The 15,820-nt window shown below is 37.4% G+C and overlaps 3 protein-coding genes across 6 annotated transcripts; 1 reads left to right on the forward strand and 2 right to left on the reverse strand.

Moving 5' to 3' along the window:
- Positions 1-526: 526 nt before the first annotated feature.
- Positions 527-2,965, reverse strand: LOC127953673 (17-beta-hydroxysteroid dehydrogenase 14). The gene is made up of 9 exons (XM_052552939.1): positions 2,570-2,965; positions 2,447-2,485; positions 2,248-2,351; positions 1,835-1,901; positions 1,565-1,656; positions 1,378-1,482; positions 1,229-1,296; positions 993-1,089; positions 527-918 (listed from the first exon to the last, which is right to left on the reverse strand). The coding sequence occupies exons 1-9, from the start codon at positions 2,655-2,657 to the stop codon at positions 775-777; spliced, it is 804 nt and encodes a 267-aa protein (XP_052408899.1). The 5' UTR covers positions 2,658-2,965; the 3' UTR covers positions 527-774.
- LOC127953649 (potassium voltage-gated channel subfamily A member 7-like) lies at positions 2,928-12,526 on the forward strand. 4 transcript variants are annotated; one of them, XM_052552894.1, is made up of 3 exons: positions 2,928-3,072; positions 6,040-6,755; positions 10,861-12,526. In XM_052552894.1, exons 2-3 carry the CDS (start codon positions 6,069-6,071, stop codon positions 11,770-11,772), a joined length of 1,599 nt encoding a protein of 532 aa, XP_052408854.1. In that variant the 5' UTR covers positions 2,928-3,072; positions 6,040-6,068; the 3' UTR covers positions 11,773-12,526. The 4 variants fall into 4 exon arrangements, with proteins under 4 accessions (XP_052408854.1, XP_052408852.1, XP_052408853.1 ...); XM_052552892.1 differs by lacking the exon at positions 2,928-3,072 and adding an exon at positions 4,549-5,217; XM_052552893.1 differs by lacking the exon at positions 2,928-3,072 and adding an exon at positions 4,549-4,758.
- LOC127953680 (fibroblast growth factor 21-like) lies at positions 12,479-15,103 on the reverse strand. The gene is made up of 4 exons (XM_052552947.1): positions 14,823-15,103; positions 14,473-14,550; positions 14,111-14,214; positions 12,479-13,123 (listed from the first exon to the last, which is right to left on the reverse strand). The coding sequence occupies exons 1-4, from the start codon at positions 14,974-14,976 to the stop codon at positions 12,803-12,805; spliced, it is 657 nt and encodes a 218-aa protein (XP_052408907.1). The 5' UTR covers positions 14,977-15,103; the 3' UTR covers positions 12,479-12,802.
- Between the last annotated feature and the right edge of the window lie 717 nt (positions 15,104-15,820).

Genomic DNA, 15,820 nt, shown 5'->3' on the forward strand with positions numbered 1-15,820 from the left:
ACATTATCAACTTGTTTTATATCATAATATCAGAATAACCCACATTAGTGGCATAGGCCATGCTTCTGACATACTTTTTCTAGCTAATATTAAGTAAAATAATATGACAGCGGTGAAAATTGTATATATATATATATATATATATATATATATATATTTATGAATACAAATAATTTTGTGTTTGAAGCAAATCACAACCTGTCAAAAGAACAATCACTACATCACAATTGAAAAATTGGATTATTGTGTAACAAACAGTCCATGGAATGTTTACATGTAAACATCAGTAAGTCTTTGCACATTCATGGCACTGTAATTCATAGTGCAGGTCCCTTACATATACTATTTAACTAAAATTTGTATTTAAAAAAGGAAAAACTCAGCATTTAGATTAATTAATTAAGATTTCACCGATACCCCCAAAATGTTGATATACAAATAAATGTAGTTGGCTCTAAATTGAACAATTATTGCACAATTTACCTGATCATAAGTGAATGAAAAACAATTTTCAATTGCTTGGAAATTCAGTAAACGTTCAATAATCTGATTGTTTAATATGAAACTTAACCTCACTCAAATAAAAGTTGTGCAAATCGTTTCGCACAACGATTTGAAATTCTGCAATGATTAAAAAAAATTTATTGGTTACAGTGAGAACTAGTTACACTGAGAACACAAATAGTTGCACTGAGAAGCAGCATGAAACAAGCTGTCAGATGAAAAATTATGCCCCGTTATCATTTCATGGGCCTTTCCATCACTGTCGTCCGGTTATGGAATTTGGCTTTTGAAGCCGTAATTCAGTTCAGCCCCTCCGCTCAGAAACAAATCTATCCCAGTACAGAAAGTGGCATCAGCTGCCAAAAAGAGGGCCGCTAATCCACTCTCAGTCTCCGTTCCCATTCGACCAATCAGCTGTTGAGTAGAAATATGTTACTAGAATATATTCAGCAGAACAGCATTGCATATTCAACCTTATGAACACCTACCTGAGCATTTTCTCCCCCCTTAACAGTGGCAGCAGCGTCTTCTGTGCGGCCGGCAAGCTCCTCCCACAGAGGCGTCATTATATTGCTTGGAGAGATGCTATAAAATAGTTTAAATGTTAATAAACAGCATGTTCACAGATGGAAATTCAATTGGATCTGAACAAGAGAAAATCCTATATACTTTAGATATGAATAACGAAGTAAGGGACAGCTTAGATGTTAGCAGGATCACTCACCAGTTCACTCTCACTTGATAGCGACTCTCATCCACAGCCATTGCTTTAGTCATCGCGGTGATCGCCCCCTTGTGTATATATTTGAGCATTACTGTTACTTCCAACTAAGATGATCAAGGAAAGCACCCAGGACAAGCAGAGAAACTCACCTTGGTTGCCACATAGGGAGCAGCATCTTTCTGACCTATTGAGGCCACAAGGCTGGACAGATTGATGATGTTTCCTTGTGTTTTACGCAGATACGGCAGTGCATACTGACCCGGGGTAATGAAAAGAGGTTAAAAAAAAGTTGTTGTGCACAAGAGACTCAAGTTTTTTTTTACATCACTTCCTTACCTTTGAAGTAAGGAAGTAACTGATGAGGTTCAGATTAAGCAGGTCTCTAAACTCTTCCGCTGTGGTTTCATCTGTGGTCTTGTGAGGGGGGTCTGGCAGGGGATTTTATATACAGAAAACTGTTTATTTATTAATTTATTATACATTTATTTATTATTATAAATATTTTTTTCTCCAAAGAAATCCAAAAGGCCCTTGTTAAAATAAAGAGTGTAGAACAAATAAAGAAGTTTAAATAAAAAATAAAAAAAAAGGGTGAATAAAACTTACGCCAGCCAGCGTTGTTCACCAAACAGTCTATTTGTCCAAACCTCTCGATCGTCACATTGATTAATCGCTTCAAGATGATATACGACAATCAAATTAGTGAAACAATACATTTTGAACTATACATTAGTTTTGAAAAAGTCTATGCATCATGTAAATGTAAACTACATTATAATTATACTTATTTTATATGCTTAACCCACAAAAAAGCACAAAAATCGTTGTATTTTATATTACTGATCTCAAGTTTTACATGGAACCCTTTTCAAAAATGAAAAAAAAAAAAAAAACATAAAAGTTGAACTGCATTAGCTAAGTTTTACTATTATTGTATCCATTTCCTCTGCATTATGTATTTGCTCTTATGTATATACAAGTTTAAGAAGCAAAAATAAATGAGTAAGACAGTGTGTTACCTTGATGTCGTCCTCTTTTGTCACGTCACATGACACAAACGTGCATGATCCCAGTCCTTCCTTGTTCAGCACAGACTCCAGAGACTGGCCAGCTGACCACTCAGCTGACAATCGTAAAAAAAAAGAAAGAAGGAAACGTTATTGCATTTATTGGCGAATGAGCCGTACAATCGAAAGGCTATTTAAATCAATCACATACTCTCTTGTGCGCAGAACACAACTTTGGCTCCGTTTTGCACTGCAAAGCAAACACGAAATCAATTTGACTTACTCCCTTTACTTCCGATAACTGAGTGGAAAGATAAATATGTTAAACCCTTACCAAACACTTTAACGATGCCCCTTCCAATGCCTCTAGTGCCCCCAGTAACGATGACAACTTTGTTGACATAACGCTGCGCACAAGCCATATGTTACAAGCTACGATAAACCTTCACTTGTGCAGCAAATGTAAATAATGCCAACTTTCTGCACAGGCTGACAGAGTCTGCTCGAGTAAGAGGTTTCTAGTGTAATCAAATCATCTGATAGAGAAGTGGTAGTGACCGATCGTGTGTGTGTCAACTAGAGATGATCGCTTCCTGGACGAATCGAATATGTTGAAGTTATTTTAGTAAACTTGATGAACCGGTTCGCTGAGTCCGACTGGATCGTCTGAAATATGATCCTATCCCGGTCTCCCAGCTGTTCCTGAGTCAACAGCGCTGCCCCTGCAGGTGCTCCAGCGGACTGAACCGAGAACAGATGTCTCTGTAACATCATATGTGACGTGCACAACCGCTGGAGAAAACTGAGCATACGTGACGATGGGCTGGAGTGTGTGAGGTTGGCAAAGCAGCTGTATTTTGTAACACATTTACTTTGTCCCAACAGATATTATCTAGTAAAAAAAAAAAAAAAACTGAACACTACCAATATAAATATTTCCACAAAAATCATCCGTGAATATCCTTCTGACTGAACTAGAGTTGCAGAAATGAGTCAAGAGCACTGATCTATATATAGATCAGTGGTCAAGAGTCACTTTATGAACGAATAAGTTACAGACGTGGATCGAGGACTTGAAAGAGAAACGAAATGCAATTTCCTTTTGGGTTCTCATGAATAAGGTGAACTCACTAATAAGGTGAGTTTTTATATGCGTTTACATAGCATTCATGTATTTGGGGCTTTTTAAAACTTGAACGAGTTACTATTAGGCCAAAGGCGAAGAACACGTGGACTTACGCCACCCAGCGTTGTTTACAAAACAGTCTGTTTGTCCAAAGCTGTCAATTATTTACAAATTTAAAACTATGTGACATATCATGAAATGAAAAGTACTTACACCATTAAAATTATTTTAAACGAAAAGCAATAATTTATTTATTCACAAAATAGCAACAACAACAACAAAAAAACGTATAAGTTATTAGTGATCTCAGTTTTAATATGGAAAAGGTTTTAATATTCAAACTAAATCCTAAAACCATAAAATGATAAACTACTAAAGCTTTTTCACATCTATGTAATTGTTTTATTCTTCTAGACCTACTCTTCCTTCTCCTCCTCCTCCTACTAATTCTAATAATAAGGATTATTGTAATAATTATTACAATTATTATTTTATATTTGTATTATTATTTGATGGATTAACATGTAAATCAGCTATGAACTTACACATTACTATTTTTTAGTAATTATTATTATTTTATGTATTGATCAGGTTAATCGAAACATACAGTCCAAGGGAACCAGTTTGCAGGGGGCAGGGGAATCAAGTTCCCCAGAGTGTCAACAAAGACGTCACAGGTTATGGTTCTTGTAGTTTTAGGTGTTGCTAAGAAGGTAAGAACTGAACTGAAAAAAAAAAAAAAAAAAAAAAAGATTTATAAGAATTATAGTAACCTTTGTTCTAGATGTTAATGTTTAAACATTAATTGTTATATTAACTGAGATTGGAATATCTGTAGAATATTGGAATTTTTTTATTCATTTTATTCATATAGACTATTTTAATGAACTACAAAAGAAATACACAAGTGACTTGGAAACCTATGTCATTAGTCTGGAAAAAATAAAAGAAAAAAGTTAGTTAGGAGTTTTTGTTTTGTGTATAATTAATTATTTGTTGGCAGAAATGCTGGGTTGGGATGAAATAACAAATAGCAAAAACCTGTTATGCATACATAAATAAAGGAAAATGATATAAAAAAAGAGATAAATGAAATAGACAGGCATTTTAAGGTGCTGGTGCTGGTACTGGTGTGACGATGTTTGGGACAGTGAGCTGATGAGGGGACGAGGGGCTCTGGATTGAATTTCAGCATGACAGCATTCCCCAGCGCTGCGGTGAGTGTGAGAGGGAGTGAAGACAGTGACCTACAAACAGCCTCAAGAATCTGTGGGCTACTGCACTGACCAAGGCCAGGACAGAGTCTGTGGTTCAGGGTACAGGAGAAAACTCCTCCTGTTGGACTCGTAGGCTATAGACCGTCTGGCAGTAGATACACAGCTCATGGTGTGGTGCAGGTAGGGAAGAAACACGAATAGCGTGGGGTAACTATTCTGGATTTACGGACACTAGTGGCAGAGGGTAAGTGGAGGGACAAACAAGGCGCCTTCTCAGAAACTTTTCAACGACTCAAGCCTCTATATTTCTAGTAGCTACTACATTTCCGAATTTTGGGAGATATTTCCTCGCGAGGGATTGTGAAGTTTTTGTTGAACATTTTTCACCCCTTAACTTCACTTAAAGTCTTGTTTTATTCTCGAAGTCAGGTTATTTTCCTGTCTTTGTATACACAGCTCTCTTAACATTTTTATTTTTATTTTATTTGTCTGAAAGTCTTGTAGTCTTATTCTCGTGGTGAGGGTCAAAGTGGTAATGGATCTGTCTGCAGGAGTCAACACAGGGTTCGGACAGAGTACATGAAATGTTGGTATATGATTTCATGGAACAGCAGGAGAAGTTTCTGCAGAAGAATTTAAGTATGGATACTATCTTTAGTTACATAACTGGAACATGACTGTATACATTTACCAAATTCTTGTTGTGGAGCAGTTTATTTATCTGTTACACATTTTAATTAAACATTTTACTACTTGGAAAATAGATAAAAGTACTTTGTATTATACATTTGCTTTTATTTTAATATATTAAATACTATTGTATTGCATATACTCAAAAAAAAAGATTTTGATGTACAGTAAATGAAAAAAAACTTTCTACTTCAAAAAAAATTCAACATGTTATTTGTTGTTTGTATTTCTAATTATTTGCATTTTTTGCAATTTCTGAGTGTAATGTTATTAACAAAGTGTAATTAAGTTTAAATGTTTTAAATTACATTTAAAAAATGTAATTTTTTATTTTTTATTTAATTTCATTTTACATTTTATAAATTTAAATTACATTAAATTTGAAGATGCATCACATATGTTTTAGCATTTTTTTTCAAATTCTATAATAATTGCATTTAAAAAAATATTTCCACACCTTGAATTGACATAGTTGGACACAATTATTATGGAATGATATAACGTTGAAATATATACATAATATTGACTTATATTGACTTACAGAATAGCAAATAAGTGCAAAATTATTTAACAATTGAAAATCTTTACTTAATATTGAATTAAAATAAACCAAATATATCTGTAATCAGAAAATGTATTCACAAGACTGTCAGATACGATAGAAGAAATGTCCACTTCTGTTAGTGTTACAGCGGTTATAGGTTTCTACAAACCTTTAACTCCTGGGTTCATGCTTGGCTGAGATGACTGTGTTTCTATTCAATATAACAGACTGAGTGAACAAGAAAAAAGAAGAAGAGATGGACAAAGGAGGAGGAGGAGGATCGGATGGGGAAATGGAGGTCAAAAAAGAAGCAGAGGAAGAGATCAGCGAAAGTGACAAGAAGCTCAAGGACCAGCGCAACAAGGCAGAAAAGGGTGACAAAGAGAAGGGTGAGAGTAAGAGAGAGAGTCGACGATCTGGTTCAATGTGGAGAGGAGGCTGGGCGCTGTCTGAACGTCTGGCCATCAATGTGTCAGGCATGCGCTACGAGACACAGATTCGAACCCTGGCCCAGTTCCCCGACTCTCTGCTGGGAGACCCTCAGCGCCGCCTGCGCTACTTTGACCCACTCCGCAACGAGATCTTCCTGGACCGCAATCGATTCTGCTTTGATGCCATCCTTTACTTCTATCAGTCTGGAGGTCGGTTACGGCGGCCTGCCAATGTGCCTCTGGACGTCTTCATGGATGAACTGCGCTTTTATGAGCTGGGTGAGGATATCATGGCTCGCTTCAAAGAGGATGAGGGCTTCCCCAAGGAGGAGCCTCGACCCCTGCCAGACAATGAGATCCAGCGCAAGCTGTGGATGCTCTTTGAGCACCCCGAGTCCTCTGGAGGCGCCCGCATCATCGCCATCATCAGCGTGATGGTGATCGTGCTCTCTATCCTCATCTTCTGTTTGGAGACGTTGCCTGACTTCAGAGTAGAGAAGGAGCTGAGAGAGGTGAGAGGTCGACGTTACAGTGTCTGACTCAACATGATTTACACTACTGTGTGACACACATAGTTGAATGATACTAAACACTAGCAAGTTGTTGTCAGTTGATATCACCATACAGAAAATGCAGGATTTATTTTTTTCATTAGAGTAGACATATTGCAAAAAAAAAAAAAAAAGAAAAGAAATTTGAGCAACAACCTCTAGCAAAGCCAGAGCAATAATTAAGAATGTTAGAAGGGCTCTTAGCATGAAGCAGATGGTTTCTTGAGCGTATACAGATAAAAGAGCATACATTAAAAAGTATTGTATTACTCGGCATGGAATGGAAATTCTCTTTGCTAAGTGTGTTATTAATGCATGTTGTTGATCTTATTGTGTACGATTTATCCATCTTTCTTGGTTTTCTTTTTTCTGACTTCATAAATTTTAATAACATTTAATAACTTGGTCTTCTGTTGAAACTAAAGCTGATGTACTTCCCCAATAATTAAAGGGATAGTTCACCTAAAAAAAAACAAAATTATCCCTTTAATGACCCTTAAGCCATCCTAGGTCTGTATGACTTTCAGAGTAATACAACTGGAATTATGTAAAAAAATATATATATATACTGGCTCTTCAAAGCATTATATTGGCTGTGAATGGGTGAAAATAAAGCAAAATAAAGCGCATGAATCCATCATAACAAGTGCTCCACACAGCTCTAGGGGTATTTAATAAAGGCCCTACTGAAGCGAATCGATGCATTTTTGTAAGAAAAATATCCATAATTAAAACTTTATAAACAGTTTTAAGTTGATCATGCAGATTTGATCTATTTTGACCAGCAGAAAGCTGCTTCGTTTGAAAGTGACTTCAATTTGATCTGAGCTTATTTCTCTTGACAATAGAGACTTTTTTGCATATTGCCTATTGCATATTAAAGTACAGACAAACTTATCCAAGTAGTGTGCTGTGTAAATTTACATTGCATTCTGAATTTCTATCAAAGGTAAAAAAAAAATGTTTAATGCTAAATGATAACTTTTAAGAGCACAGAGGCATTCTTACTGACTATACGCCTATACAGATTCACATACAAATATAAAAATGCGTACACATTTCAAATCACACATAATAATAGGATAAGTTTAAAAGTGTGAGAAGTTGCATTAAAAAAAAGAAAACACAGATGAAAAGTTCAGGAGCAGTGTAGGGTTATTGCTGAGATTATTTTAGACGTGTCGTTAAATCTGATCCACAGATTGGGAGCAGAGACTCTGGGGGGGTTGGTAAACAGTCAAGTGACGTGTCCGTGGAGAGATCGGCTCACACAGATAGAAAAAAATGGGAAAGAGATGAGAGATGACAGGTGATAGTATGAAAGAGCGCCTGTGCTTGATCAAGTGAGAGAAAACAGAGAGACGCAGGGCGGGTTAGGGGCAATGAGGTAAAAAGTTAGTAAAGAGTATCAAATTAGTTTCCCAGCAGCGCCCCGACTGCTTCGGCACAAGACCGCAACCTCCACACGCTGCCAAAGCAGCTCAGTAATTCTGCATGGATCAGACCGTCAACGAGCAGTAAACTAAAGCTAGTGAGAGAGAGATTGTACATTCTCAAGTTTCACCTTAGAGATCTGAGGTGCTATTTTTAGAGTAAGGACAACCCTTCAGAGCATATCAATACAGATACAGGAGCTTGTATTAATACATAGACCTTGAACGCTGAAATAGGAATGGAAACACACTTTCACAACATCCTATGATCACTTTAGCAAAAGCTAAATAAGCACTACGATAGGGAACACTTAATAATAGCCCGACATGAGATCAGACACACCACACGTGCATACAAACTCACATCTCACATGTCGTTTTCGAATCTTCTTTCTTGCGATTCATAAATCTGTTTTCCATGCAAACACGTGCTTAGCTTTGAGTTATGACTGGAAATTCAAGTAAGGCTATACGTGTTTATGGATACATATTTGAAAATAGCCCTACTCTGGTTACCTCTTTACATACTGATGTGGTTTGTGCTCGTGTACACATTAGATCAAGTCATTTTTTATGGAGTCAGGGTGATAAAGAGTGAAAATGACTGACCTTTGAGTGACAGGTCATGTTCTGTGACCCTAAAAGCAGAATGGGACATTCAGCTTCACTCAAGAAGTGGGTGTCAAATGGGCAACCAAATAGTTTCAGTCAGGCTCTTGTTAGGCAAAACATGTTTGGTGTCAAGAGAAGTTTCAGAAATGATCTTTCTATATTGAACATGGTTAGTGTTCATGTGTCTGTGTGTGTTTTTATTCATTTTAGATAACAGAAAATATGGGCTGTTCCTCGAAATGAGACCTGACGGCTCCGTTCTAGGGTCGCAAAAAAGAAAATAATGTCCATGTTTTGCACACCTTCGAAGCATCCTAGTTGTATGTGACTTTCTTCTTTTAGATGAATACATTTGGAGTAATATAAAAATTGTCTTTGCATTTCCAAGCCTTTCAATGGGGGTAAATGGATGTTCATTGTCAACAGATCCGAAGATGTGAAATAAAGTGCGCGCATCTGTAATAAAACGTCCCTAGCATGGCTCAGGGGGGTGAATAAACTCCCCCTGTAGCGAATCCATGTTTTTTGTAAGATAAATATCCAGATTTCAAACGTAATAAAAAAATAAAAAATCTCTCCTGCTCATTGTTAGGATGCGGAATATTTTTGAGCTATTTTCATCTTATGGCTGTGCTTTTATTTGTGTTTTTAGCTCAATAGGGGCGAGATGAAACTGTCTTCTTCTTTTATTTTTTTGGCTGTTACAGGTCAGCGTTGAGGTGTATACCGCCACCTATATTGGAGAGTGCAACATCATGACTTCCTGGTGATCTTAAATTCTTCTAATTAAACCACTTTCTTCCTCCCAAAAAAATCATTATTTCCATGGTAACTTCAGTCTTGATCATTTTTTATTCCTAAAACACTTCTAATGTTCCATTCCCTTCCAAATGCATTGTTTGAGTTTTTCCTCTTTCTTCTCTGAATTTCCTGCTTTTGTTCATGTGAACCGGATGTTGCTGCAGACTTTATTTGTGATGTATTTCCTTCTTAAACTGAATACTGAGTAGATTTGCACTCCTCCTCTCATCTTTCACTCGCAGCAAACTAACGGTTGAAGGTTGTAGTTCAGCAAATTCTTCCCAAAGCCATGGCTCATGCGTCATCATTCCGGAGAACAAGCAAATGATCAGATTTTGATTAAAGATTACCAAGACAAATCATTTTTTTCATAGGATTAACTTGCACGGATTAATTGTTCACCTTAAAACTAACCATGTGAACTAACAAAATAAATACTGTACATTTTGATTTCATGCTGGGTTCTTTGGGAAGCTGAACAAGGTTATCTTTCCCTCGTCAACCAAAAACAAAATATCAAATTCTTCTCAAGCAATTGTGCCGACGACTTCTGTAATCCGAATAAAGCACGTACAGTTACTCTCATTCTTCTTTTATATTGGCATAAAAGGCCGTGCTCATAGAAAAAATCCAGAAACTTATACAAAGCCTGAAGAAGTATATTTAGCACAAAAATAGTCCATCATATGTCCAACTTGTTTTTTGAGCCTTTGGTCATGTGCGATATATGTTTGGAAATTCAACTCTTTAGTAGTGTAAATATAAGTCAAAATGCATGAAATAGCATTAAAATCCCCTTAATATATGAATAACGAGATAGATTTAAAATTAGTTCTAAATTTAAAAGAATACATACTTCATTACACATTTAAAATGTATACATTTAATATATACAGGTTTTACAAATGAGGATGTCCACAAAATGTTATCAGATTTAGCTCACTTCTGGTTCCAAATGTATTTCCAAAATTCTAAAATACACACACACACATATAGCTGCACAGTAAATTAAAAGTATAAGGTTGTAACCACAAAGAAAATATTTCAACTACAGTATATTGAAAGCACACAAAATAAGCTCAACATATGCCTTCCTTGAACATGCAAAATGCACGTCACGCTCTAGCTGTGTTTAATATGTTTTTGAATGTCATATGTTTTTATCCCATTTCTGCATCTAATTTCTTATCTTTTTTTTCTTTACTCTGTATCTTTTGCAGCAAATGGCATACCAGGCTTTCCTTGCCGGAAACAATACCTCGCACATCCCAATGTCCTCTCCCTTCCAAGATCCATTCTTCCTGGTGGAGACCATTTGCATCTGCTGGTTCTCGTTTGAGCTAGTGATGCGGTTCTCCTGCTCTCCCAGTAAGATGTCCTTCTTCAAGGATGTGATGAACATCATAGATTTCTTTGCCATTATTCCCTACTTCGTCACGCTCGGCACGGAGCTGGCCAAGTCTAAGGGAGCGACGCCGTCCATGTCCCTGGCCATCATTAGGGTCATCCGTCTGGTTCGAGTCTTCCGGATCTTCAAGCTGTCTCGCCACTCCAAAGGCCTTCAGATCTTGGGCCAGACGCTGAAGGCCAGCTTGAGGGAGCTGGCGCTGCTCATCTTCTTCCTCTTCATCGGAGTCATCCTGTTCTCCTCGGCCGTGTACTTTGCTGAGGTGGACAACCCGGGAACGGCCTTCACCAGCATCCCAGAAGCCTTCTGGTGGGCCGTGGTCTCAATGACGACAGTGGGGTACGGCGACATGTACCCGATGACGGTGGGCGGAAAGCTGGTGGGCTCCATGTGCGCCATCGCCGGCGTGCTCACCATCTCGCTTCCCGTTCCCGTCATCGTTTCCAACTTCAGCTACTTCTACCACCGCGAAACGGAGTGTGTGGACAACCAGGAATACACACACGTCAGCACCTCCCTTTGGGAAGAGGAAGAAGGAGGGGAAGAAGAAGAAGATGCTGAGGAAGAGCCTGGGGAACAGGGAGACTGTGTTCCTCTTGAAGGAGGCACGACCTATATGGGGATCTGCGGCCCTCTTAATGGGACTCTCCTGGCTGGACTTTGCACAGGACAGTCCGGAGTGCAAAGTGTAGGGAGCGTTTACCCGCTAGTCACCCAAGTCTGAGAGACTGGAGATCAAAGAGGAGGAAAGAGAGATGGAGGTGTTCCTGTGCCATGTTTAAGGTACACTGCCTCACTGTGATTCACTGAATATACGTGGATGATGGGAAGGAATAAATGCAAGAAACACAAAACAGTTGATGAAGAAGGTACAAAATGCAGATGCATTATCTTAAGGAAAGGTATGAAGATGTTAAAAAAACATTGACTTTTATAACACGTCTTTAAACCGCCTTCCTAATGTTCCGGTAACCAAACGTTTTTTGACATCACACCCTTTCCACTGAACTTTAAATCAATGAATGAGAAACTATGTTTATCTATTTAGAGAGTGGCATCTCAATGCGTTTTGGAAAACTAGCTGAAGATGAGCTGAGCTGTGTTGTGCAATGAAAGCGCTTGCACCTTTGCTTTAAAGATCTTACTGGAACTGTTGACATATTTATTGTCTGACTTAATCGTAGGAAGAAGCGCCATGCGGTGTCATTTAAATGTCATGTATTTTGTCGCCCGTGTTGCAGCCATGAATGTGCCAGGGATTTGTGTGTCCCGATGAATGGATCAAGTCTTAAGTATCATTCATCTGGAACAGTTTTGTGTTACTGCTGTTCTGACATTGGTGAAATGCTTCTGTATTCAAAGGCTTTTTAGGAAAATATGTACAGTGATTTACGATGTGTGTGTGCTCCATGAATTGTGTAACGCTGAGCCATGTTTATATATTATTTATTAAAATTTTTAATGACACAAAAATCATACTGAAGTGAATCGGTGTATTACAAAAACAACAAACCAACTGCAGGTGGAATCTTCTCCAGCTGAATTTAAATATTTAAATGCACAATTGTATAATTTTTAATATAACAATATTTAAGTTAAATTAATTTAAATAATTTTAGACCATAGCAAATAAATAAATAAGTTCTAATAAATACAGTTTTGGGCAAAGAAAAAACACAGTGACAAAACATTTTTAAACATTGCAGTCCAGTGATAATGTAAAGCATGCCTCCATAACCGATGTTCTGCAGTCTTCACTTCCTAGTGTGCAGACTGGGACTGAAGACCGTCTCAATATGTGAGTGATGTCCTATTCCTAACGGGTCGTCAGAGTCCAGGTTTATGTCCTTAATGTATTGTTTGCCCCCCTGTATCTGGCTGTCCTCTCCTTTCTCTGCCATTGCCAACTGAGTTTTCACAAGAGGGAGGAACCGAGATAGTGGGGCGCTGTGTTTCAGCCCGGACTTCTTTGAGAGGAGCGACACGGGATTCTTAGTGTGTGGAGAAAGGAAATAAGAATATCCATCTGGCAGCAGCAACTCCTGAAAGGTGCAGTCTCCTTCAGTGTAATGTGACTGAAAAAGAAAAGAAAACTCAGAACCAGTGAAGTTCATGTACCTTAAATAAAACTAACAGCTTACTCAGTGTTTACTACAGGTGTTGGCAAACCATGTCAAATCAATTCCACATCGAATAAATAATGAAATACAGGATTCAAAAACGTGTGTAGAAAAACAAGATGTGTAGAATTATGTGTAATAAAGTAAAATCAACATTTCTACAAATCTAGAGTCTATCTATTTGAGTAGTGAAGAGAAAACAAATTATTAATTGAAAAAATATTTATATATCAATGACTTTTAAATGTTGTGCAAATCATAAAAAAATACACAAATTGTTTTTTATGTGTGTTTTTGAAGTCTCTTATTATGACTAAGGCTGCATTCATTTGGTTGCAATGTAATTTATTATTTATATTTTATACGTAAATATATTTTTAAAATGTCATTTATTCCTTTGATGCAAAGCTGAATTTTCAGCATCATTACAGCTTTCGGTGTCACATGATCCTTCAGAAATCCTTTTAATATGCTGATTTGCAGCTCAAAAACCTTCCCAAAATCTTTTTTCAAAATCTTTTTTCAAAATCATGGTTGACTTTCTTTTTCAGGATTCTTTGATGAATAGAAAAAAAATACCTTTATTTGAAATATATTCTCTGTGACATTATAAATATCGTTTATGTCACTTCTGTTCAATTTAATGCCACACTGCTAAATAAAAGTATACATTTCTTCTTTCTTTAAAAAAAAAAAAACTCAGTACCTTGACTATCTAAAGTTTAAATAAAATATCATATTATAATATTGTATTTTTTGCTTGTACAAATGGAAAAACAGTAAACGCCATAGTATCCATTTTATCTATACACTGCTAGGCTAGAATGGTATCTTTTTATCAATTGTCACTTTTCAGTTTTATAATATCTTAATTAATCTGTTTTTAAATAACCATGCTCTTTTGGATGTTTCACATTTGTGAAGATGTTTGAATGTTCAGACCTGTCCTTTCAAGTTGTCCTCATCATCCACGCAGAGGAAGAGCGATGTAGCCGCGCTCTGGATGACCGTCTCCCCGGCTTTCACCGAGCGCAGGTTCAGCACACCTGCAGCGCAGCAAACACACACATCACCTTCAGACCTCTAATACTGCCACTAGAAGATATTCTCATATCATCAGCCAAAATGACGACAATTTGTTATTATTTGCATAACCCTTGTTATCACAGATATTATGAATTGTTATCTTTTCTGATAAGGTATTTGTCCTTGAAGGACATTCGGAGAAGTAAGGATTACTTAATGATTACAATACTCCGACAGTAAACTGTGCTCTTCAACTCATGTTTGCAGCAGTTGCTTACAGTCGGGCTTCCTTTCTTGCGACCCTAGAACGGAGCCATCAAGTTTCATTTCGAGGAACAGCCCATATTTTCTGTTATCTAAAATGGATAAAAACACACACAGACACATGAACACAGTTATTGCCATTACCTCAAGCCAGTCTTTGCTCTTTAGGAAGAAAACACAGTACAATTGTAGCGCAAAACGAATGCCCTTATATAAAAGGCACAGGACCATGTTGACAGAAGAATGTAGCACACATCACAGTCACCCACAATAAGCAGATCCTAGCATCTATTTAGACTCTGCAGCTCAAAATGAAGCAGAAACCCATTTGCAACAATTGTAACAGGTTAAAGGTTAAGGTTACCTGTGTAGAGCAGGCATTCCCTGACTTGTGTGCTAAACGGCAGAAGCACGCTCTCTACAGGAACATACATACACCAATGAAGAGGAGGACACAGAGCAAAAAAAATGAAAAAACAGGCAAAAAGCATGACTGGCGGAGTCGAACAGGTGCTCATCAGTACAAATGGATGGTATTCAAAAGTTGAAATATTCTCAAAAAGAAAATATCTGTAATAATAAACCTTAGAACCGACTTAAAATGTAAATGATATATAAAAAGTAAGAGGCGAACAAATTGCGATGTCCCCAAGACCTCCAGATGTTGAAGATGGTCTACACAGAAGACATGTCTCTGTAAACTTGTATTTATACGGTGCGCAGGAGAGAGCGACAGAGAATCCATGAGTCACTCGAGTACGAAAAGGAAAAATGATAACAAACTTGTTTTCAGGAAATGAAGGAGGAAAAACTGATGGTAAATCTCACATGGCCACGCCGGATATGCCACTGATCTCAGAGGACAGGGGACCCCCCCGACTTTTGTACTAAGAGGAGAACATATAGAATTGAAAATTGCATATTGCAGATAAATCATTGTTTATTTAATAGAAAGTGTTTCAGTTATTCCCAGTATTAAGAGACGATGGGAGTGGAGGTGGCAGTTTAAACAAGAACAGATAAGAGGCCATAAAAAGCACTCAAAGGGGGTTTCATGCTCATCTGAGCATTCATGACAGTAAGAGAGGACATTACACTACCGTCCCATCAGCTAGAGAGGGCAGTGTGGCATCAAGTGAAACTTTTGAATGAAAAAGTTCAAGTGTGCATGTCTTATCTTAACAAAAGTTAGCACAAACTGTCTGTCAATAATTGTTAGATCCCTGTAAATGATTAAAGACTGTAAATACGGAGGTGTAATTGAACAGCTGGACTCCATCAAGTGTTGACCGATGTCTTTTATCATACAGTCCCTAAAGAATCACATCCTTTTCTCCAATTGCCATTTTGCCCGTTCATCTT

The sequence above is a fragment of the Carassius gibelio genome, chromosome B3, assembly GCF_023724105.1.
Source record: "Carassius gibelio isolate Cgi1373 ecotype wild population from Czech Republic chromosome B3, carGib1.2-hapl.c, whole genome shotgun sequence".
NCBI classification, from domain to species: domain Eukaryota; kingdom Metazoa; phylum Chordata; class Actinopteri; order Cypriniformes; family Cyprinidae; genus Carassius; species Carassius gibelio.